Source organism: Pseudopipra pipra, chromosome 2 (assembly GCF_036250125.1).
Source record: "Pseudopipra pipra isolate bDixPip1 chromosome 2, bDixPip1.hap1, whole genome shotgun sequence".
Taxonomy (NCBI): domain Eukaryota; kingdom Metazoa; phylum Chordata; class Aves; order Passeriformes; family Pipridae; genus Pseudopipra; species Pseudopipra pipra.
In genome coordinates, this window is record NC_087550.1 from 51,072,810 (window position 1) to 51,098,490 (window position 25,681).

The window sequence follows — 25,681 nt, forward strand, 5'->3', positions numbered from 1 at the left end:
TATGGAACGTGATTGCATCAGACCACTCAATCTCACTAATTATCTCCCCTAGTTTATAAAAGCTAATCCTTTGGAAATAAAAAGCTTAAACTAATATTTCACTTTATTTTGCAGTGACTAGAATACTAATATAATAGCAGCACTTCCTTTTGGTTTAATAATTATTTAGTAAACAAGTATTTTGTATTTTAGATCCTGGAGTATCTGGTCCCTATTTTTATTTGTTGGGCTTTTTCCCTCCAACCAGGTTTTAGTGTTTTATAATGATAAAGTCCCTGGTATTTGTTTCTCTGATAAGATCACATTGTTGTCTATACCTGACTTCGGTACTCTAGTTGTGTCAACAGACTGGAGAGAAGATCTGTCCTGGCCAAGTGTAGCAGAAACCTATAAAGGGGCTCTACTTTTGACCAGCTAAAATAAAGACAAAAAAAAGGGCTTAAAACTAAGTTATGAGAATTATCATTCCTGGTTCCTATCAACTAAGTGTGTGCACTATCTTACCAGTGAAGGTGGGTAGTCCTTCAAAATCCCCAGTGTGAGGTTTCGGTTTTTTTGAGTGCGACAGCTTTTTTACATTCTTGCCACAGCTCCTCAACCAGGAGGGAGAAGTTCCTTGTACAAGTTGAGTGAGGCTCAAAACCACAGGAAGCTGTGACTCACTGACTTAAGGAGTGAGACTGGAGACAAGAAAATGACCCCCAAGGCCTGTTCCGCAGTCCTGTACTGCAGCCCATGCTTTCCCTTCTGCTACTGGTCAGTCATTAAATGTTTCTGGGGCTTCTGCTTTAAGTCTGGATTTCTTTCCACCTCCCTTAAAGCACACATCCTGGGGAGCAATGAAGACATCCTGTCCTGGATATGTCACAGTCTCATCCCTGTCAGAAAGAGTATGCTTGCAGTATCTCCACATGTATTGTAACTATTCGCAGAAGCCTGCTTTGTGAGACATCCGAAATAATTTGAGTAGGACTTGAATGAATAATAGCAGATAAAGATACCTAAGTTTTTTCTCCCTTTTTTCTTAGACAAATAAATAAATAAGTAAATAAACCCAGAATTTACACTACATGCACAGTATGCCTCAGATAGAAACAAATAAGCTGATAATTTTCTTAGGTTTTGTAAAAGTTCTGACCTTTCACTATATTAGGTATGTTTCACAAATGTGTGTTTCAGTTCTGTAACACTATTGTAATCTGTGCCAAGAACAGTAAAAGATCCACAGAGACATGACTTAAATAAACACCTGTGATTATTTTACACTGGCTTGTTCCCTAGCATGTATAAAAGTATTGCTGGTTCAGAGTTGTTCAGAGTGATAAACCTTGCACTTTTCAAAATCTCTCAAACTCACTTGCAAGTATTAATAGCACTGTGTGTGGTGAAGTGCAACAAGATTAGACAGTGTCTCATAAGTGCTTCACTAGGTGCTTAGTTTTGGTTGAATCCAAATTTTTATGGCAGTCTACTATAGTATATAATTGCTACAGGAAGTGTGATAGCTGAATAAATAGATTTTCCTCATGAGTTAGTAAAGACTCATTATGGAATTAGTGCTTGTATAGCTTATTAAGTATCACTGCACTTTTGTTAGTGCTGTCCTTGAAAGGAAATGTAAAATCGAGTCCATGGCTATTTATTTTCATCAAGAATCCATGCAATGTGCCGCTTTCCTTGCCCAATTTGATAACTGCATTCTCTTACCAAAAGTTATCAGTGGTTTCCTCTGGAACAGATAGGTTTTTGACCACTGAAAACAATCCTGCACAGAACTAGTATAGGAAAATATTCTTTCATTTCTGGGAATATTTGTGCTGCATTTATCCCCTGGATGTGTGAGAAAACCCATGTGAAATCTCTAAAGTGTTGTGGAATCTCTCAGGATAAAAGGTTTGTAATTGTCTATTTTTTCCAGTATTCATTATAGTAACACCTGATAGATTTCATTTCACCATAGTTTTAAAAGGAAAAATAGATCAATTATTTATTTTAAAATGCAGTGACCAATTAGTATGAAATACCTTACTTTGTCCATTTGGGCTGTTATGCATTACTTGCGTCCTGTTTCAATTTTTGCATTATCAGTAAAAATATTCAAAATCAGAACATATCTGAAGTATTTCCCTGGCAATTCTGTTTTAATTTTCAATATCGTCCTGTAACTGTAAGTGAGCCCTTTCTTTCCTTGTTAGGGAGGTGAATCCTGAGTAGCCTGGTGCTTAAATGCAAGAGTTAGTGATTTATTGTTCACATTATTGAACCAGGGTGTGCTATCAAGTCTCAGCCAGACCTTGGGGGGAGGCACACACAGTATCCTTTCCATGAGGAGCCACTTCCTTCTGTCGGATTTTACCCTGCAATAGAGAAATGTTTCTGCAGGTTTGATGGCAAATCCAAACCTCCAGCTAAATTGTTGATGGATAAAATCTCCTTTGTCAGTTCCTGACCTCCTGTCTCCCTGCAAATTTGCCCTTCTTTGTTTCACAAAGCCTTGGTTGTTGATTTTTAGTAATTAATTCTCCTCAAACCATCTTCTGAAATTATTTAGAATTCTAACACTACTGCATATGTGGTAGAAGCCCACAAAAGGAATTGAATTAAAAGAGAAATCACTTATCATGCTTTGTTTCCTTGGTTTAAAGTACTTTTTGTAGTTAAATGTAGGTGCTAAATCTAACTTCTAAAAATAATTATTTTATGTATTGTTGCTCAAATTTCATACAAAGTTCTAATGTCAGTTCTGATAGCTGACAACAATGCTTTTAATTTTTTTAAATCTTTGATTCCTAGGCTTTCTCTATAAAATATGACACACTACCTTTGGGATATCACAACTCATAAGTGACCATACAAGTCAAATGCAATTTATATGTTTCTTGAAGATGAAATTAGATGTGTTTGGCTTGCTTACGATCTCAGTAACAGAGTAAAACATATGCCTTTTTTCATTTAGCTCAAATTTAAATATTTACATTTCTGCAAAGCCATCTTGAACATGTAACTTGTCCTTTCCTTCCATGCCATTTTATTCTGGTTTAATGTAGTGCTCCTTATTGTGGTATTTTTACATCTAGATGTTACTTGTTCTCTCAGAAAAATTACTTTTAAATATTAGTCTAAAAATTCCTCTGCCTTTTTCTTTGAAGTGTTTGAAAATTCTTTTATCAAGGCTTTTTTTTTTGTTTTACATAGATAGTTTTAGATTCAAAATCAGGGTCCATGGCCATGGAAGGTGCCATAGCAGTGAAATATATTGGACCTCTCATTTGATTAGACAATGTAGGTTCAAGTTTTATTCATTACATACACTAGGCTAAAGGTTATATTTATTGTTTGACAGGATCAAAAGCTAATGAAAGAGGCTGTCATAGATACATAGATTATCTTTTCACTATCAAACCACCAGGTGATCTGCTTATTTTCTTCTTTGTTGAGATTTCCTTTGGAAGAATACCTAGGATATCAATCATTAGTCCAGGAAATATGTATGCAGCCCTTACAGTACACTGATTTTTTGTGGAGTTCAACACACTTAAAATGTGGTATGTTTTTTTTTTTATAAAATTGTATTACTTTTCCTCCTAAATTATAGTGAACTCATGGTTTTGACATGCTGCATTGTCCCTGCTCATTAAAGTGTAAACGGGAATTTCTCCTCGTTTACTTCCAGTCATACATCCTGTTAAATAAAATGATTTCTTCACCAGGCAAAGTAATACTAATATTGACATGTGTATGAAACATCACACGCCCATTCAGAGAGTGGAAAGAATTATGTTTTGTTAATATAGAAGGCATTTGACTGATGGGTGGTGATAAGCATAACCACTTTTCCTTATTACTGTGCCATTTCAAGAAAAGGAAGTGATAAAGCCCCAAGGCTTCTAAATGTAATAATGCAAATGAACACATCCAAGTGTGAATATTTCAAGGCAACCACACTTAATACTTCCAAAAATGTATATGCTGTGGAATGGAGTTTATGGGCTTATTAGGAGCCACTTGCTGGAAAAATGAAATCGGCTTCTGTAACTTAAACTTCTATCTTTACCTCATACATCAAAAGAAAAACTAGTTTAATTCTCTTTTATTTTAAGCCACATAATTGAACACAATTTTCTTAAATAGAAAGTTCATTTACTGTGTGAAACTTCAGTAGTTTGAATCTGCGAGAACTCTGTTATTATTGATATCTGCTCTTAATATCAGTACACCTAAGAAAAGCTGTTTATAAATTTGGATGAAATTACGATTTATTTTTAAGTTTAAGGTACCATCCTAAGATGTTCTACTTGTAGGTTGTTGTTCAGTGGATGTTTTTTAATAAAAAAGCAAGCAGTCAGGTAAAGCTCAGTCAGTTTTCAGCCAGAGCCAAATAAAGCCATGTTCAATAATTCTTTTATAGTCACCTAAAATTTTGTGCAGTACACTACAGAAAAAAAAAAAAAAAGATAAACAGATAAAGTAGCTGCTGCATGAATTAGAGTCAAGATAAGCAGACTCTTTCAGTGACTAGATAAACAGGATGCTACATTCAGTTCTGCTTTCATGAGAGAATGTAGTTCTATGAAGATAGCTGGCAAAGCAGTAAATATTACATGAGCTAACATAACATGTCCAGTGGATATAAACACTAGATGTATTGACAATACTCTTGGTCAAAGGCCAGATGTCTAAAGAGATTAGCCAGGTAAAAAAAGAATTACATTAATAGTAGTGTGTTTTTAATGTTAAAGTAAATACTTACTTTATTTTTGAATGGAAGAAAGAAATCTAAAATAAACTCAAACAGAAGCTTTTAGTACATCAGAAGTGAAGTGGATGAATAAGCATTGTCACAGAGTGAGTTGTTTTATCTGTTTGGAGTAAAGAATATCCTATAAAACTATTTTATGGAAAGTTAATACTATTTGATATTAAGTCCTTACAGAGGGGGTTTTGTAATAAAAAGGCAAATGGTGTGTTTTGAAAAAACATTTTATGAAACATTATGGAAAGAATTTTTTATTTAATGTTCGGAACAATTTATTTGACTCAAATTCAGTTTCTGTATCCGTCTTATGGTTAAGATATGGACTGAGACACAGTATATGGATTGAGCTTTGCCTTTGTATTGTTTGTGCAAGTCATTTTAATCAGTGCACGCAGCAGCAGAATCTCAATGAAATGGAAATAAAATTATTTTCTTCCATTATATGAAGATATAGGGATTGATCCATAAACAAAATTTATCTTCATTTTATAGCCATAGTATTAGATTAAAGCAAGGTAGTTGACTTTCTGGGCTGAGAAAGGCATAGTAAAGCTGTGGAAAAGTGACCAAAACTCTATATACCCTACACATTTCACAGGAAATGAGAGAGACTACCATTACTGTAGAACTTGTCATCTAGCAGGACACATGCTTTGTCAGAGTAAAACTGGTTTAGTTGCTAGTTTGTACAACTGAGATTTAAAATCTTTACAGAAAATCCACTGAGGGATGAACTATTACCATTACTTTGGATAACAGCATTTTGCCACTTGGACATTAAGATAATGCTGAGGAAGCCAGGGCAGACATTGCTGAATTTACTCCCTGCTATTTTAGATATTGGAGCATTTTCCATTATCATTTTCCATTAATGTGCAGAGAAATGGTTCACATCAGGGTCTCCATGATTGTAGAGAAAAGGGAGATCAGCTGTTCCTTGTATTACTTTGCCACAGGCCAGAGATAACTGATGTAATGCTGAACTAGAAACTGTAGAGTCATGTGAGCATGGGCAGCTCTCAGCTTTCATCCCCATGCAGTGCTGCATTGAGACAGTTGCACCGCTTCTGGGATTCCAGTTGTCATCTTGATAAATGGAGCTGTGTTTTTATGCTAGCCCCTCTAGAAGTAGCTGAGGAACTTCCAGCACACCTTTGTATTGCAAGCTATAGTCATACCTGAGGAATCTCCTCATGAATGCTATAAAACTTCATGGAATGAGAGAAATTAATCTGTATCTCTGGCTACCAGCCAGAACACTAGTTCATCCAATCCAGGATCTGTCCTGAGAAGGTGAGGTGAGACTTTGTAGCTGAAGACAAGCTCTATCTAACTTATTTTTTCCTTCATCTTCTTTTCTTTTCTTTTCTTTTCTTTTCTTTTCTTTTCTTTTCTTTTCTTTTCTTTTCTTTTCTTTTCTTTTCTTTTCTTTTCTTTTCTTTTCTTTTCTTCTCTTCTCTTCTCTTCTCTTCTCTTCTCTTCTCTCTCTTCTCTTCTCTTCTCTTCTCTTCTCTTCTCTTCTCTTCTCTTCTCTTCTCTTCTCTTCTCTTCTCTCTTCTCTTCTCTTCTCTTCTCTTCTCTTCTCTTCTCTTCTCTCTCTTCTCTTCTCTTCTCTTCTCTTCTCTTCTCTTTCTCTTCTCTTCTCTTCTCTTCTCTCTCTTCTCTTCTTTTCCTTTCTTTTCCTTTCTTTTCCTTCCACTCTGGGTGCAAGGAAGGGTAATCCCAGAAAAAAAGATTCTTCCCAGAGATTTTCCCATGAAAATTTCAGTACAATGCAAGAACTCTCATTGGTATTTCACTTAAAGTCTACATTTTATTCAGCAGATGTTTTCTGCATTTCAGAATTTTTCTTCAAATGAATCATAAAGTAATTTAAAGAAAAAATATATTCTAACTCTGAAAAGAATATTGATGATGATGAAGAATACAGCTTTTCAGGTTTATCATTTAATACAATTGAACATGTGTCTATCTTCTGAAGGTAGATTATTTCACCTACTTATGCAGGCATTTTTACATGAAAATGGGAATGAACCATCGTACATCCTTATGTCTTTTAACTTTTAAAGTAATATAATACTTCTCATTGAAGAACCTAGAAAACAAAATGCTGTTTGCATTAATATTTTATGTGACTTTGAAAATCATTGTCAAATTTTTGATAGAAAGCACCTTTTAAAATAAATACAAACATATATATAATATATTTTTTTAAAAAAGTTATTTAAAGATATAGTTTAAAGCATCATTAAGATGTTGCTAGCCTATAAAATAAAATACCTTGTAATTATTTTTTGAGCATCAATTGTGCCTCACAGGTCTTGTTACTATAGTCAATTTACAGTGAATAATGAAAACACATAGCTTGTTTGATGAAAGACTTCTAATCAGCATCAAATATATTTTGAAAAGCCAGGAGTTTTCCATATTTTCAATCTTGCATTAATTACCATATTCATTTTCTACTGCACTTTCAAACATATATGTACAATAATATTGTGACAGATGATTTCTCTGTCTTCCGTAGCCTCAAAATTCACTGCAGCACAGGGTAAGATGCACCTTCATAGTGGAGGTAAAAATATTCTCAGGGTGTTTCTCCATTACAAAATACAATCTTGCCAATTTATCCGCTATTTGGTGTTTCCTTCTCAGAGGGGGTGAACATTTCCTTTTAACAGACTAGGGTGTGAATTACTGCTTTAGCTCTTGAAATATGCAGTTGGGACTGGAATTTGTTCTGCCAGAGAAGTGGATGCACAGTACCTTAATGAGGGTGATGTCAGCAGGATCCATCCAGTCCCCAAAGCAACCCAGAGCCCTGATATAATTTAGCAAAGTGTTCATAGATCTACACAGTTTGTCAGTGTAATAGGAAAACAATGTCTTTTAATAAGTCAGTCTTTCAAGGAAGTTGTTGAACAATCATTTCAATATAGTGGCAACTTAAAGGCTATAATAATGCCAGTGGGTTTCCTGACAGTGGCAGGAAGTGTAACAAAAACAAGTACGACAAAAGTGCAAATATTTATTTTTTTCTATTTCCAGTAGTTGGGAAACAAGCCTGGAAAGTGCTAGGGAATGGCTCATAATTCTTTTTCAACAGTTTTGTGAGGTCTCACAGTGCAATCTGCACCAGATAACACTGATCCTTTGGGATTACTCATGCATTTTACACATTTGAGAAACATATTAGCATCTCCATGACACAGCGAAGTATTAAGCATCCAGACTGTTTAAAGTGAAAAATACTGAAATTACAATGTTTTAAAATGTAAGTGTTCACCACACTACTATTTAAAAACAGGATCTAAACTGTTAAACCAGAAAACATCATGTTCTATGTCAGCCTTTTTAACAGCCATCTCAAAAAACATTGCAGTGCTGAAAAAATAAAATACTTGTAGCTTTACAATTTTTTACTTACATATGTAATGTAGTGAAACACACTGATTTGACCTTGTACCGGTATTTCCATTCCAAATTACTTTGGATTTTAATTCACCAGAAAAAATTATGTGGTGGAATAAAATGCAAGAATACCTGTTAGCATTTTGAAAAGGGGCAAAGTCATTGTGTATATGTTTTTCTCAAGTTTTAATACCCTTAATAATATAAATTCTAATTAAACTTTTGATTACTTCAAATCAAGTAATCACTAAAAATTATAGTAAGTTTATACAATTATTTGGTGTGGAAGTGTGCTCTTCTCTAAGTAGTAAAGTCCGTGTGTTTGGTTAATTTTACTTCAAAAGCTTAAATCTGTATTTTCTTTATACAAGTAACTTTTGTATCACTTAATAACAAGTATATTTTGCAAAAACTTCTGAGATAAAGTGGGTTAAAAACTCATAAAATGCATGTATTCCCTAAGTAGCCGCACCAAAACCTACAGTTCCTACTCCTGCCTTACATATATTTTGTTTTTTACCTAATTTGTATAGATTGTCTGTTAAGTTTGCTCACAATGGACTTGGAATTTGAGAATGATTTCCAAATTCTATTGTTTTCAAGTACAAAGCTTATTTGCTTTGCTCAGTAAATAGTGGCTTTGTTCAGACAGAAAGTATATCCAGTCCTCAGGACTATGCATGCTTTTTAAGTATTTCTGCTTAGGATCACCAGACACCATCAGCAGTTCTGTGTGAAATCTTTTCATCATGAACTGCGCATTACTAAGTATCCTTTGTGAGCAAAAGTCAGTTTTCATTAGCTGTGTGATTATGGTGAATGACAGCAACAGAAATATTAGTTTGGCCTCAATGCATTTTAAATGCAGTTTTAGAAGTCTATTTCCAGAATAACGTTACTGAACTAATTGGGAAATAACATATACTTCAAGAAGGTCTTGAAAGTTTGCAGATGTGGATCACTTATATTTGTCAATTAAAATAAGGAAACTCATAAGACTTCTAGTACACAAAGTCTTTGAAAATAAATTCTAAGATTACAGCAATCTGGAGGGGTTACTACAGCATGGAACAAGTTTGGTTGCAGAGTCTCCTGTGTAGTGAATCTTAATGCAGAATTAACCTATGACATACCAGACATGCTGCCCTTCAGCTGATAATATATTTGACCTCTTATCACTTTGCAGCCTATTGGGGCTTTGAACCCAAAGAGAGCAGTCTTCTATGCAGAACGGTATGAGACATGGGAAGATGATCAGACTCCACCTTATCATTACAACACCCACTACTCTACATCTACTTCTACATTGGCTTGGCTTGTTCGTATTGTAAGTATTTCTGGATCGTTGTTGTAATTAAATCTTTATCTACAGCATCTTTTCTGTCACTAACTACTGTTTCAATTTTTTTTTTTAAATGAAAGCACCTTTCTATCAAAATCTCATTGTTCTTCCCTACCTTAAAAACTTAGAAATTCTCTAGGTATACTGTATATCACAATATTAATTTGTAGTGATCAGAGGGTCCTTCCTACCCAAACAATCTGAAATAAATTTAAACACAAAATTATGGTGGTATAAGGACATAAACAATGAGAAGAATGCATCTAAAACTAAATCCTCCCAAAAAAATATCTCTACACAATACTGAAATCTGATACTACTCATGTATTAATTTATTATTTTTGGCTAGGGACAGGTGCATACAACATTAAAGAAAAGCCTTTTGTAAAAAGAACCTTAAATTGTCAAATTGAGAAGGGAATTATAGAACCAGTTTTGTATTAAAGCAGCATAGAGTAATATTTTATGCAAATGAACTATGCTACTCAATGAATTACTATCTCTACAGTTTTCAGAAATGTAAAACTGTGGGTTCTAAATTCAAACTGCTGTGTCAGTGTTGGAAACCTCATACTTAAATCTTATCATCAAAATCAGATCTAGGGAACGGGACCAAACTTCAAAGATGGAATGAATCTGAATTCAGCTTACGTGCTATCACTATGATTTACAGAATAGAGTGTTGATGAGAGACTGAAGGTTCCACATAGAAACCTGAATTAAAGAAAAATTGAGTCACTGTGTAATTACTTAACTTCAAGTACACCCTGCCAATAAAAATGTGTTGCTTAAGGTATATTCTAAGCATGTTTTGCACACAACAAAGCAAAACAGAGCCACACAAAGCTTGATATCTGAGTTTTCACTCATCTCAGGTTCCATTAGAGATGTCCTTTTTTTCTGCTCAGAAGGGAAGAATTCATGTGTCTGTGAGTTCAGGATATACTTCTTAAACCATGGGAAACTAAGTGTTGTTTACACTCCTATGTGGGGTGATCACTGTATTCCTTATAAATGTTGCTAAATTATTCATGTACTGTGAATACATTTTATGGCACACATGTGCTTGTTTGTTGCCTTAAAGTATATTAAAAGCAGTAGTTTTATTTGCATGTTTATCTATTAATTTTGGCTGCTATTCAACAAAAGATCCTCTTGCTAGGCAGCAAATTCTTGGACCTGAAAGTCTGCTTACAGGCTGAAGGTACAACACACCAAGAAGTGTTCATTTCCTGTATAGGTTAATGCAATGCCATTTTTACTACTGTAGATGTTCTTGCACTCTTTCTTTTCTGACCTAAAAGAGCAGGAGTACAAGGTCTCTGTCTTGATGGCCTTGCAGTATAGACCTGACAAATTATATTTGTTAGAGCAAACAATATGTGTGAGAATAATAATCAGAAAAGGAAAAACAGTGCTTTCCAGAGAAGAGGATGCAGATGGAAAGAAGCCGAAAACAACAGAGAACTTAAATACAGGGGTACACCTGCATAAGTACTTCAAAGATTATTTAAATATGATTGACCAACAAAGAAAAGCAATCTCTAATGGGAGTAGACAACAGAAGTGAAGGAAGACAGGTGGGGGAAAGTTTGAAAACGAAAAAAGAAAATAATATGATGAGTCTGGATAAGGCTGCATGTGGAAACCCAAAATAAATATTTGAAAATAAATGTGTGTAGAGGAAAAAATTATAAAGTCATAGTGATCCTCGGAGAGAGATTTTTTGCTATAAAATAAAGGATAAAAAATCCTAAGGTATTGTGCCAGTGAAGCTGATAGATAAGGCTAGGTCAGATTTCTGAAGGTTAAAGTGGTATTTCACGCCTGTGAATTTCTTGAACTAGTGCTTTGGTGTAAGTTTGTGATGAAGACTGTGTAAGAAAAGGTAAATTACAGTCTAATACAGGAAGAGAAAGGTGACATTAAGAGATGCAGAGATTCAGACAGAAAAATGTTTTCAGTATTTTAAGAGACTGGAGAAGATTCATGGGAATAGATGTGTTACAGTAGAGCTTTCGGTAGACAGTGACAACAAACTGAGAGTGTAAGAGGCATAGAATCTAAAATCATGGGAGAAGACTGTAGATCAAAGAATAAAAGAAAAGGGAAAACAAAAAGAGAGAAATTAAGTGAAAATGAGCAAGCAAAGAAACAAAAAAACTATGACAAGAGGTAAATTGGAAATGAGATAGTCTAGATAGAAGCAGAACAAAACAATATAGAGTAATGGGGATCCAAGGGGAGAAACTGCCTGCCTAGACCTTAGGATTGGAGGAAACAGTATTTGCAATAGCAAAGGAAGTTTCAGCCACTCTGAAGTTTATATAGAGAGAGAGAATTTTGTAATTGCCACAAAACCTTAAAAATCATCTTGCTTTTTGGCTTTGACAGATGCAATCTGGTTTCTGTCAGTTGTCTTCCAAACATTGCTTTTAATATCTTATTTCTGAACCAATTCTGTGATAATCTGCCTCGTATTTCCCTCTGTTCCTTTCCTTTATCTGATGTATTGTAGTGGGTGTGCTCTGCCTCCACATCAGGTGCCCACCAAACACGCTCTGTTACTCCCCTCCTCAGCTGGGCAAGAGAGAGAAAATGTAAGCAAAGGCCTGAGGGTTGAGATAAGAATGAGGAGAGGTCACTTACCAGGTATCATCATGGGCAAAACAGACTTGACTTGGGGAAATTAGTTTAAATTATTACCAATCAAATCAGAGTAGAATAGTGAGAAAACAAGCCCAAATCTTAAAAACACCTTCAGTCCCCCCCCAGTCCCTTCTTCTTTGGGCTTGACTCCCAAATTCTCATGCTCCTTTCCCCTCCCTCACACAGGAGGATGGGAAATGGGGGGTATGGTCAGTTCATCACACATTGTCTCTGCTGCTCCTTCCTCCTCAGGGGGAGGACTCCTCACACCCTTCCCCGCTCCAGCATGGGATCCTTCCGACAGGAGACAGTCCTCCATGAACTTCTCCGAAGTGAGTCCTTCCTGCAGGCTGCAGTTCTTCATGAACTGCTCCAGTGTGGGTCCCTTCCACAGGGTGCAGTACTTCAGGACTCCAGTGGGATCCCCTGTGCAGTCACAAGTCCTGCCGGGAGCCTGCTGCTGCACAAGCTTCCCAGGGGGTCATGACCTCCCTCAGGTATCCACCTGCTCTGCTGTGGAGTCCTCCAGGGGCTGCAGGTGGATCTCATGGTGGATCCCCATGGGCTACAGGGGGACAGCCTGATTCACCGTGGTCTTCACCACAGGCTTGCAGGAGAATCTCTGCTTTGACACCTGGAGCACTTCCTCCCTCTCCTCCTGCACTGACTTTGGTGTCTGCAGAGTGATTTCTCTCACATGTTCCTCTGTATAGTGTTGTTCTTCTGCAGTCTTTCCCCCGACCCTTCTTAAGTGTGTTATCCTAGTGGCACTATAGCTATAAGTGATGGGCTCAGCCTTGGCCAGTGATGGTTCTGTCTTGGAGCCAGCTGGCATTGGCTCTGTTGGATATGGTGGAAGCTCCTGTCAACTTCTAGCAGAAGCCACTGCTATAGCCCCCCCACTACCAAAACTTTGCCACACAAACCCAATACACATATCAGGCTAGTTTTTTAAAAAACTCATGTGCCTTAGCATCAGTTCTGTCCTGCATAATTGATTTTGATATCATCAATCTCTGCCTCTGTTTTGTCACTAATAAATTTTTCACTGGTAGTACAGTTTTCTCTTGAGTTCTTTTGTATGCTAAGAGTGTCCAGTAAAAATCCATCTTTAAAAGTTACTTATTCATTATGTTCTCAAAAAATCAACAATGACAGCATATATTTTGAAGCTACAGGTAACTACAGCAAATACAAAAATTTTGTTATTAATTTCTGTTCTTCTGCCTTTCATTGCACTTAAAAGAATAAGGTGTATTGCTTAATTGGTGCTATGAGCTACAAGTGCATCTAAAATGGTTATGTTTCCTTTTTTTGTGAGTTAGTTGTGCAAGTCCAGGTATGTTCCCTTCTCTTCTGTGGAACACTAGCCAGTTTCAGGATAAGCAATGGCCATACCTCACCAGGCCATATATCATAATGATTGTGATCCCTTTTGAAGATTGTACAGCTGACCTTGAATTTCTCACAAACCAAGATAATATGTACACCCTCTTTCTCTGCAGCCCCTTGCCATGTGTGCAAGCACACATTCATATGTGAGGTGAAATTGTGATTCTTAATTTACCTGAACATGTTTATTTAAGCTATTCCATTTTACATTTTAGACCACTACATCATGCTAGAATTCTGAAAGGACAGGCAACAATCCTCTAACTAGCTTTATAAGACATGAACTGAGCCACAGCCTAGAAATACTTAGTGCTATATTTACAGGTGAATCCTGCATGATGTCCAGGAACAGCTTTATATCCAGAATCAACTGTTTATTGAAAATGATCAGCTTTCTTTCAAAGTTGAAGAGTATATTAAAGATTAGATAGCTACTTTACAGAGAGAAATAATGAATATGAAAGTCTACCATATTGTTCAGACAGGTTAATAATAATGCTAAAAAAACAACAGACAACCATTATTTATATAATATTGCCTTTCCCTCCTTTCAGGTGTTAACTGAAATGAAACCATGATTAAACATTTTTGCACATTACACATGTTTACATGTAAACACAAGAAATTCTACTTACCCTGTAGGAGCAAACATCACTCACAGGTTTGCTCCAGCAAACAGAATAAAAAGTATTCTAGAAAGGGATGTGTTATTCTGTTGACATAGTTCAATTTTTCTGTAAATGAAATTGAATATTCATAGTTTATGGCTTGGTGACCTTATCACCTGGTTCAAGAGTAATTTGCTTCATGTGCATTTCCATCTGGAGCAGTGAATATTTAAGTTGCAGAAGGCAGAATAGTTTAAACCAATGATTGTTTGCACTTGGTTTAAATCAAGAATGCTACATCAGAGTGCCATATATTCCAGTGACTTGACCTGAGAAGTAGACAGAAGGAAAAAGAAAGGTAGAAGAATGAATTCTGGCTTGAATCATATAGAATGTAAATATCAACACTGGTTCCAGATATTTAGGTGAAATAGGATAGAGTTATGGTACAATTGGATGCTCTTAGTAGTTGCTGTTGAAGAAGTTATGTTTGTGTGAAACAGTTGCATCTTTATTGAAACAGATATCACTATTAGGGAGCATGATTCTCCAACATGGTAGTCAAGATGTTTGTAGAGAATAATTGTTTTCCAGTTTCTGTTGCAATGACTAAGTATTTGTACAAGATAGAAGAAATTCTGGATTTATTATAAGTCGGGTCTGATTGAGCTAAAACCAGTTTTTAGTGAGATTCAAAGGTGAGAAGTACTGGAAGTCCTCTGGTAAACAGGATTGAATCTGAGTCTTCTTTTTGGTAGATTTGAGCAGGACAGTCATAGCTATATCAGACAAAAGGTCTACATCACTCCGTCAAATCCCTACATACTCTCTCTGTCTCCTCTTACAAATGACTGAAAAGACATTTTTGTTTGACATAGGATGTCTTAGAATGAGCACATCCCTTCCTCCTCCCTCCCCTACTCCCACAATAAATGATTCAAATGAGTCTGGGCACTGTTAAAAGGGAATGGAGGGAGAAAAGTGCTGTTGAACTGAAAAATTCCTTGTTCTCAAAGCTCAAGCTTGTATTCAATGTAATCAAGTACCCCACAAATTTCTCTTCTTGTTGGCAGTGAACAAGGCATGAATTTTATTCAGAATATTTGAACGAGTGAGATGGAGTTATAATGAAAACATTGTGCAGCTTTATAGCTTTCACAGCAACAAAACCTTTACATGAAATGACAGTAATCGGTATCATAGAATAACAGTATTTAAATGAGTATATTGAATACAGATATGAATTATATTTATATAATATAAGCACTTGACTTCCCAGAGAATAAAAATTACCTTAAAATTATGTGAGAGGTCTGAGATAAAGCCAGTGAAAGCTCTGAATTTCTGCTACTGATTAAAAATCCAAAAAGATAGGCACAACAGGCCATGGCAGGATAGCATAATAGTGCTCAGCTGCTAAAAGTTTAATCCTTGATTATGAATGTTATTGCTTTTGTGTATTTGTCTTAGATGCTTAAAATAATATTTTCATAGAAGTTTGGATTAATATTTTTACATAATTTATTGTAATTACATCATTTTTCTGGTTTCTGGTTTCTTTTTTTTTTAAATCCATCAATTGCGTCTGATTTCAGAACCTCAGCAATGATCCACAGTCTGCTCCACAATAATATTCACAAAAATTACATGTATCTTATTAAAAAAAAATGATAGGTAGGAGTTGGTAGAAGACTAAATTATTTGTACTCAGATCAACAACAGTATAAGCAAGCTAGCAAAAATAGCATAATTGCTATTGCAAATATATATAGGTAATTTGGAGGAGGAATTCAGTTAAAACCAAAATAATTGTAATATTAAAAAACTGTAAATTTAATGTTAAAATTATAATATTAATAGAATTTTAAGGTAAATTAGAATAATCTAATTCCTGTGTATGTTGTTGTCCATTTCATAGTTCTGGGTCTGAAGCATGCACATTTTCATTTATATTTTACATAAAATTCACTATGTGGAGCACTGTAAAATCTGATAAAAACTTAATTTATTTTCTTTCAATATTTCATTTCGTGGTGGTAGTTTATACTACTCACCTAGTCGAGCTACTGTTAAATTTTAATATTCTGTTTAAATTATAAACCTCTTCCTCACCACAGTCTTTCAATATTTACGAGTGCAAACGAAGTCATTGTTTGCAATGGGATTTGGGGTCCTCCAATAAGTAATTATACTGTGATGATTTTGTATTAAATTCAATTATTTTAATTAATTATTTAACACATATTAGGATTCTCTGATTAGAATAAGTGCACTGATGAAATTATAGTTATGAGATCCTATTCTTTTGAATCTGTACTTTAAAAACAAATTCCCAGTGTTTTAAGAGGAAAAAAATATGGATAAAAACCTCAACCATTTAATTAGCAGTAGAATGTCTTGCATTATTATAATGAAATCAATTCCATATTTGCACCAATAGACATTGGAAGTTAAGAAGAAGAAATCTTTTTTCAAATATAAATTATTCCCTTACATGTGTCATATGTCAATATGATGTCAATAAGACATCATTTCTCATTTAGAGAAAAAAATATAAACTTTTTTCTTCTTTGAAAGAAAATAGCCTGTGTTGACTGTTGTGTAATTGGGAAGACATGGAGTAAAGATAGAGAAACAACGGTCTCTAGACGTCTGAATTCCCTCTTGCATTTTCCTCTTCTCTTAGCTCTCTTATTCACTGTATATTTAGCAATATGTCTAGAGAGATGGAAGTTGCTTCTTTCCTCTTTGCCAAAGTCTCCTGGGAATGTTTAAACAGGTCCCTTTTACCTGATAATTTCACACCCAAGATTTAATTCCTTACATATCTGATCATTGGAAAGTTTGTTAATCAGAAGACAGTTCATAATAGAATAAATCACAATTGGTATTAATATATAGAATAAAATCAAAATAATAGATGAATAATAGTGTAATACCAATTGTGATCTGCTAATTATGAACTGCTTTGATTAACAAACTTTCCAAATGATCAGGATATGTAAGGAATTAAATTTGGGTGTGAATTTGGTAAAAGGGACCCTGTTTAAAACATTCCCCAGGAGACTTTGGCAAAGAGGAAGAAGCAACTTCCATCTCTCTAGACATATTGCTAAATATACAGTTGAATAAGAGAGCTAATGGAGTGGTGCTGGAAAACCAGGTAGCTGGCAATGATCTCAGTATTCAGGTCAAATAAAGATTTGGTCCTCTGTTAACTCCTTCCCTGCAGTGGAATGTGGGGACATGAAAATGGGTTATCCAGACTGTCTAAGACTTGAGCTCTTCTTCCCCGGAAGTTAGTAGCTGTTTCCATTTAGTAACTACTGGGATCGTGGTTTCAGATAGAATTAGCAAAACTAAAGACTCTGAATATTTAATCTGTCTCTGCCCCAAAGTAATGATGAAGCTAGGTTTCCTATAACCATAGTCTGCCTCATAATGGCTATAGAGCCATTCTACTCACCATGAGGCAAAGTGGAACATACTGAGGTCCTTTCAATTAAATGAAAAGGAAGATTAGGAGAGGGGATTTTTTAAAGATTTTATTTTGACATACCAACATACAAGGGGTAAACAAAGCACAGTTATATAAATAACACAGAGTGTGTTTATGGTGGTAGCAATGAAGTAGGAAGTCACTGTGAACTGGATCTGAGCTACATGGGTCTGCTACTGGTGGGTAATTAGTGTTATAGAAGAGAACTCAAGATTTGTGTGTGCAAAATGTGTTAGTGCCAATAAATGTATTCAGGTGTTCAGTGCAGATACCCATGCATACATATAATTATGAGGTGCCATGTTTTTCTTCTGCCTTTATGAAGTATTTTGATCTACAAAAGGCATTTGGAGTTTGACAGAAACCTGCTGCATGATTCCTTGTACTGTTTTCTTAATCTGTCTTAATTTCATTAACTACAGGAGCCCTTTACAACATTCTTTCTAAATGCAAATGATGGCAAGTTTGACCACCCAGATCGAACCTTCTCTTCAGTAGCCAGGTCATGGAGGAACAGCCAAAGAGATACCTCAGATGTGAAGGTAATATATATATCAAATAAATAGATAAATCTGCATTTTCATTTGTGGTGCTTAGTTTTAGGTAAGAGGATGCTATATTTATTTTATTTTTATATATTTATATATTTTAATTTCTTTGTATTTAGTATACTAGGTACAGTGTAAATAAATAGATGTTACTAAAGTTTATTGTTCTAACAGAAACAATCAAAGATTCTTTGAAGCTGAGTGGACAAAAGGTGTTTTGTTTTTAGAGAAAAACAACCTAACTGATTTAATTTAGATCAGATAATCAGGAGATGGAGAAAAGCCCAATAAATTGTTCTTTCCTGCTGTTAACTCAATATTTGGCCCACTCTATAAAACACAGCAGGAATTGGATTTGACCTTAAAGTGTCATATTGTTATAGCTTGCCTAGCTCTGGGTTTGCATTGCCTGGGGCAATTAATAAAGCATTAATGACAAGACCCATTTAAAATGTTGGCTTTTCTGTACAGCTTTAGCTTTTACTTGAAAGTGCCTGGGGATATTATGCAACAATACACATTAGATTAAAACAACTTCTACACGATATACAGAAACAGCCAGAGAGCAGGATGATTTTACTGTTGTTTTTTCTTACCTATTGTTAAATACAAAGGGCTATTGTTCATATACATGAAACCTTATCAGAAAGAACCCAAAATCTAGTAATATTTTGAATAATATGGTCCTTTCTCGAGTCTCATTTTCTAGTAATAAGGTAGGCAAAGGCTGCACTATACCTAAAATTGCTCTGTTTTAAAAAAAAACTTTTTTTACAGTGAATATGTTTCTCTTCTATTTTTATACTGCCACTCATACTAGGAAATTATAAAGTCAAGGTCATATTGCCATTATATTTTTTGCTTATCTTGGAAAAAAAAAACAAAACAAACAAAAAAGTAAATTTGTTGATTTATTTTATTCCAGAGCTCATGTTTCCATAAATAATTCTAGCAGTTTCCGAAGTGTATGTGGATAAACCATGTTGTTATTATTTAGTTACTAGTTAGAATAACTAATTGTAAATTGTATAGCCATCTCAACATGTGGGAGAAAATACTTTTTAAAGAAAAGAAACTGACCTGGACCTCCTACAACCTATTTCCTATCTATTCATGTTCCTCTGGAAGTCAATAATATTTTAAGTGCTATCACAATATTTTAAGTGCATTAGGAAATTTCCTAATTTGGAAGGAATTTGAGGTAAAATCTACTATATTTGTTATATGTTCAAAGTGCTGACATTTTAATTTTTCCCTTTCAATGAAATCTCGTTTTCCTGGAATTCCACTAGAATATCTGCAAAAGTGACTTCCTAGGAGTGAGGCTCAAACAAAAGATAAGAGCCTTAAACTGAGGAATAAGGGAAGACAGTTGGAAGTGACTGTAATCTTCTTGTCTGGCTTTAGTACACAGGAGGAGGGCAGTTAAATACATTGAGGCATTGCAAAAGATAAAGGAATATCTGAGGACAGACGGAGAGATGGTATTTAGCTAGGCTATATAATTAGTGAAAGGATTGTTCCTAAACTAGCAACCAGATTAGTTCTCAGTAAAACAAAGAACTGAAATGTTTGTATGAAAATACCAGCAGCCTTGTGAACCAAGTGGGGTAGTTTAAACTGCTGCTGCCAGGTATTACAAGGATGAAGGAATTATGGATGGATAACAGCTGCATTGCAAAATGTATTGGTATTAAAAAAACAGATACCTTCAGAAAAGGAAGGCAAAAGGTGAAGAAGTGGGGTAGCTATGTACTTTAATGTCATTGAATTTAAAAAAGAGATTTTGGAATAATGGGTAAAATAGTAACAATTAAGGGTCAGAGTTCCACTGGGGGGAAAGATTGTCAAACAGTGTGTTCCAGAATACATTTGGCAATCTACTATAGAGCCCCAGAGTCAGATTTATATATATATATACATTTCAGTTACACAGTTCGAAAGAGAAATACTTCTTGGATCTAAGTCATTACAAAAAATCTAATATGGAAGGCATAGAGGAGGTATATTAGCCAATAAATGTTTTCTCCATATTTTCCCTGACCTGTCTGTTCAGGAATACTTTAGGGATTAAACATGCTGCTTAAAATATGTGTTTATTAATCAGTGAAGATACAGAGAAGGTGGGTTTAGAAATTAACCTTGAGTTGATTTATTATTAGTTGATTCAGCTTAACATAAAAATAGATAAACAAAAGCAGATTCAAAAAATGAGCTGAATCTTTAAGTAATGCTAAAACAAATAGAAAGCCTTAATAACCTATCTAAGTAAAAAAAAAAAAAAAAGTAAAAAATAAAAACAAGTAGAAATTAGAGGAGATTTAATACCAGCATTCAATGTATTGCATCATCTGTTAAGTCCACTGAGGTACACTTCAGTAGCCTAAGCAATATATGTCAATGCACTGCTGTTTTGTCTTCAGTTTAACAAGGAAACTGTAAGATCAACAGGATGACAGAAAGCTTATCACGAGACCAAAGCTTTATCCTTAGCTTATAGCAACTAGAATATTTCATGGCATCTAATTTCCCCCTAAAACAGTCTGATTAGTCATTCATTCAGAGATATTATGTTCTTGGAGAACACAAGTTATTTTCCTTTTCCTTGTCCAATTTTTAGTATGCATTCATGCTGGATAAAGCAAATGCTTAGTGCTTTCTTTGCGGGAGCCAGCTAGTGGAAGTATGTACCCAAAATGGAGAGAGCCATAAGAAGAGCAGCAAATGTGTTTAAGGAGTTGGATACAAGTAGAAAAAAAGTGTGTATGTATGGGGTAATTAATGTCTAAGAGTGAAGATACATAAATGCTATGAAATATGGAAACATGAAAGAGAGAAGAATTGTTTGTCAAGGAACAAAGAGGTAAACCTCAGAGGAAAGGGATCAGAGTGGAAGAATGCTCACCCAAGCAACAAAGTATGAAAAGTTAAAGTGAAATTGAGTATTCTTTGAATTTGAATATCCTCACAAGGGAAAGTAGTAAACCCCTTATTTCTAAAGTTTCTTTTGTAAGTAGATTGGCAAAGCACTGGAAAAGAATCAGGGACAATCATGAATTGGCAAGAGAATGTGTTAGTTGACCCTTTAGGCCCTTTCTGTTTGCAGAGTCTGTGTTTCTTAGCGATAAATCAAGAATGAGTATAGCAGCTAATTGTTGCTGTTGTTTGTTGCTTAAGATCTTAATGAACTACATTTCTCAATGCCATGACATCAGGGCCAACTTTTCCCTGAGGCCTTGAAGTTCATTCTGCAAAAGGATAGGAAACTGAACTGTTACTGCTAATACAAATACCTCATTTTTTTCAGATTGTTGTGCTACTGCTTGGAATGCCTTACAGACTTTTCAAACATTTTAATCCAGTTCTCAGGGACTTAAAAAGCAGTGAGATTTGGGGAACCACCAGGCAACCCCCTCAAAATCTCTACTTATTTTTGCCACTATCCTAAGAGCAACATCCACTGTCTTGCACAACAGAAGAGCTTCAGCTCTGACAGTAGAAATCATTCAAAAAGTCGTGTCCAGCAGTCTGGAAACTTCTAATATTCTCCAGGACTCCTGTAAGAAAGTAGAGAGTATGCAAAAGAGGAGGCGTGCTCTGTTAAAAGTTTTAGCATATTTGTGTAGCTTCTTCTGGCTCTACATGCAGTTATAAATGTGGGAAGAGGGTTGGCAGTGTGGATTCCCATGTGATATACATGCTGTAAATTGTTTTCCCATCCTTAAGATTTTTCGAGTCTTTATAGTAAATATTTAGTACATGGAATACAGGCTACCCATCAAAGTTGTACACTTTGAAAACTGTTCAGACTAGCAAGTGTTCATCTTTCATGTATTCCTTATCATACATTTGAAATTCATCTAAGCTGCTTTAAGTACATTAATCTCTGATCTTACTAACCTCATTAATTACTGTGGCAGAGGTTATGAAATAATTTTAAAACAGTGTGTGGGATTAATCTGACATTCCTCATTGCTGTGCACAGTGAGTTGGCCACAATTTTTGCTTTCAAGTACTATATTAAATAGTCATATGAATTGCCTTAATTCTTTATTAGCAAGGTCTAATTTAAAAAATACTTTTTAAATTAATTTTTAGGAAAATAAAATCTGATGGTCTTTTTCATCAGTTACTTTTTAAGAAAGAGGAATATGAGTCACTTTATCCTCAAATGCTTAAGTCAGTGCTGAAGTAAATTGAGATTTTTTTAAGCACTGCAGACACTTTCCACGACAGAGTCCTTTTGCGACCTTGATATAGTTTAAAAATACATTCAAACCACTATTACAAAATTCTGCATTAAAATTTAAAAACCAAATACTTGACATTTGCAAAAGAATATATATCTCTTTAGGAAGCTGCAATTTTTTGAGTCTGGCTCCTTTTCTCACATGCATGTGTCCTCTCTGGCATTCTCTCTCTGTTTCTCTCTTTCTCCCTTTCCCTTCCCTCCTTCCCTCTCTACCTCTGTGTAGTCTCCTCTGGAACTAAATTACTTCACACTGAGCTAATGAAAACAGGGCTGTGGCAGTAGTTTGATCAGCCTAAAAACCCAGCTGTAATTCTGGCATCTTGAGTTGTGGCAAAAGGTAGACCACCTTTGAAAAATGTAGTGTAGGATAGATTATTGCCCAATGGATGATTAAAGATATACTTAGACCATTTTGTTCCTTATACTTGGGCTGTTTTGGTTCATTTTCAAAGAAACTTGTTCACCTACAGTGGATGAAACAGAATTAATACGGTATGTGCTATGTTAGAGTGGTAACACACAAGGGAGAACCTGGATAACAATTTATTTTATTGTGTCTCCCTTTATCAACATCGACCTTCTCTCAAGATAATCAGTACAAGCTGGAGGAAGAATGAACATTCATGGGGTGACCTTTGAGGAAGCAAGTCACCCGGAAATGACCATAAGTTGGCCAGTCAGCTCTCACATTTTTTTTCCTTTCCACCTCCCCCTTGCTGCAGTTTTTGTTAATATTGACTTCCCCAGAGCCTCCTGTTAAGGCACTAATCTTCCTTAATGCCTCTCAAACTTGTTATATTACTTTTTGAATAGTCTGTTTAGAAGTTAGAAAGGTAGCTCTGACAAAATGTCATTAAGGTGCCTTAGTGTGAATTAATGCTTAATGGAGGTACTCATGACTGACTCATTGACCCAGTACTAGACTCTTGTGGAATTAATGCATGCCAGAGGATCAACCTTTTGGAAGGAAAAGAAAGAAAGAAAAAGAAATGGCAGCTTTAAAAGCTTGAAGTGAATTATATTAGAAAAGTGAAAACGTCTGGGTTGGATTTTATTTCATTGGGAGGCCATAAAATGGTATACCCTTAGCAAAACATATTAAGCACAAACGTCAGATTTGATGCAAGTGGTGTACAATTATGATAGTGTTAATAGTGGTCCTCTATCACCTGAAGACATATTTTTAAAGTTTAATTTCTCAGCAGTTTGGATTTGTCACAGGCTTGTAAATTAGAAAATGCATTTGGGGGATGTTTTCTTATATGAGGACACAAGGCATATAATACTGTTAACTATACCTTGGGGTTTTAGTATAGCTATTAAAATAAACTAGATATCACATTTACAGACAAGAAATGTCTGTTATAATATTCATTTTACCTTTTTTTTTCATCCTTCAGTAGCTTTACTGCATCATTCTTCACCTGAGAAAAGTCAAGCTTCTCGAGCTGTTTGAAAGGTAGCTGACTATTAAATGATAGAAAGCTAACCTATCTTATCAGAAGTGTGAATGAAAGGAGAGCAGAGGAGGTTACCAGTTTGTGAAATATCAAGGACAACTAGACAGAAAGTACTACAAATAGATTTAGATCACTAAAATCCCTATTTTTATTAACTCTTTGAACCCTAGATATTTCTTGTGGTAAGAAATTACCCATGTCAGGTTATGTATTCAGAAAGATTTATTCAGAACCTTTGATATGTTTTGGCAAGAGCAAAGAAACCAAACGTTGGTTTTCTGTGTCTTCTTTCTTTGCATTCTCTCATTTTATACCTGCAAAATGATATAACTTATGGGGAAGGTCTTTTTCATGGAAGTTTTTTTTATATGTATTTTCCTTCATGTCTTGATTTGCACTGGATGGCACAGTGTGTGTATTGTAGTAAGAAAATACTTTGAGGTTTGTTTTTCATGAACATTGGTATCTTGAAACATAAACCTCTCAAGGTCACAGTAGCTTCAAACAAGCATTCCTTTGCATAGACCTGGCTTTTCATTGACCTTTTACCACTAGTGCCACTGAAGGTGCAATAGGAGTTTTAAGAATTCTGTTATCAACTATTCTGTCTGTCAAGAGGAAAGCGGATTGGGAGACAGAAGGTCCTCTGTGGGCTATCCCTTTGTGTAAATATCATCCCTGAGATACATTTTTCTCCTCCTAATTTTTGAGTCTCCTTGTCCCTATCTTCAGGTGAATTTAACAATGACCCTTCTAAAGTATGAGGCTGGTGATCTGTAAAATGTATGTTGTCTGACAAATTACACTCTGTGCTAAATGAATGAAAAATAACAGATGCTGTCAGAAAAGTATGCAATCTCAATCTCCGATCGAAAGACTACAGAGGTTGATAAAAGCATTTATTTTGGCTTCTGTGTGATCAGCATGTGATAAAATATAATAAGGTTAAAGTATATATAGGAGTAAATAAAGTTATACAGCATTTAGCAATAATTCTGCTAGATAGTTTGGGGAGTTTGAAACTATATTTTGCACTTCTCTAACTAAAACTTAGCAATGGAGCAATACATCATTGTCTTTCATTTAGACTTTTAGGAGCTGAAAGACTGTAGAGCTGGTAGAATAATGCTTTTCAAACATTTAATAAACTATGCAAAGAGAAAATAGTAATTTATTCTCTGTATCTGGGATAGACTGATAGCTAGGACAAGGGAAAATGGACTTAGATTGTGTAATGAAAGATTCAAGCCAGTTGTTAGGTAAAACTTCTTCAAATGAAGAGCACTGAAGTCAGTTGATGGAAGGATTGTGGAGTTACTGTCACTCAAATTCTGGACAACAGGGTAGACAGATATCTTGCAGGATAGATGGCATAGCTGAACCTCATCTGGAATGGAGGATTGGACAAGGTCACCTCCCTAAATGTGACCCTGAAGCAGTTATTTATTTGAGTATTTGTTTCCTATCCATAAGGAAAAGCACTAAAAGAGCTGGCTCTCTCTTGTCATAATCTTTATTAGAATATGAACTGGCACATAGCCATTTGTGAAACAAAGAAAACCCAAACTTTAGCTGAGAAAAATGTAAATACTTTTTGAAAATATCTCTAGCCATTGCTGATGTTATTTTTTCCTGCATTCTTGTGTTTTTTCTTGCAACTTTCAGTGGCTTCTTGGGCCCCAGTTGTCATCTTATCATCTCTGCTGAGAGTCACTCCTGTCTTCTCCTTCCTTTTCACAGCAACCTCTCAAGCTCCATCCTTGT

At 35.2% G+C, this 25,681-nt stretch overlaps 1 protein-coding gene across 11 annotated transcripts in view; it reads left to right on the forward strand.

The window, feature by feature from the left end:
- The window catches only part of NBEA (neurobeachin), a 473,951-nt gene that overhangs the window by 384,962 nt on the left and 63,308 nt on the right, over nucleotides 1-25,681 (forward strand). For all 11 annotated transcript variants that reach the window (XM_064645536.1, XM_064645533.1, XM_064645538.1 and 8 more), the window contains 2 exons: nucleotides 9,354-9,494; nucleotides 18,080-18,199. In XM_064645536.1, coding sequence (XP_064501606.1) covers nucleotides 9,354-9,494; nucleotides 18,080-18,199 — 261 coding nt within the window. The remainder of the gene's footprint in view (nucleotides 1-9,353; nucleotides 9,495-18,079; nucleotides 18,200-25,681) is intronic.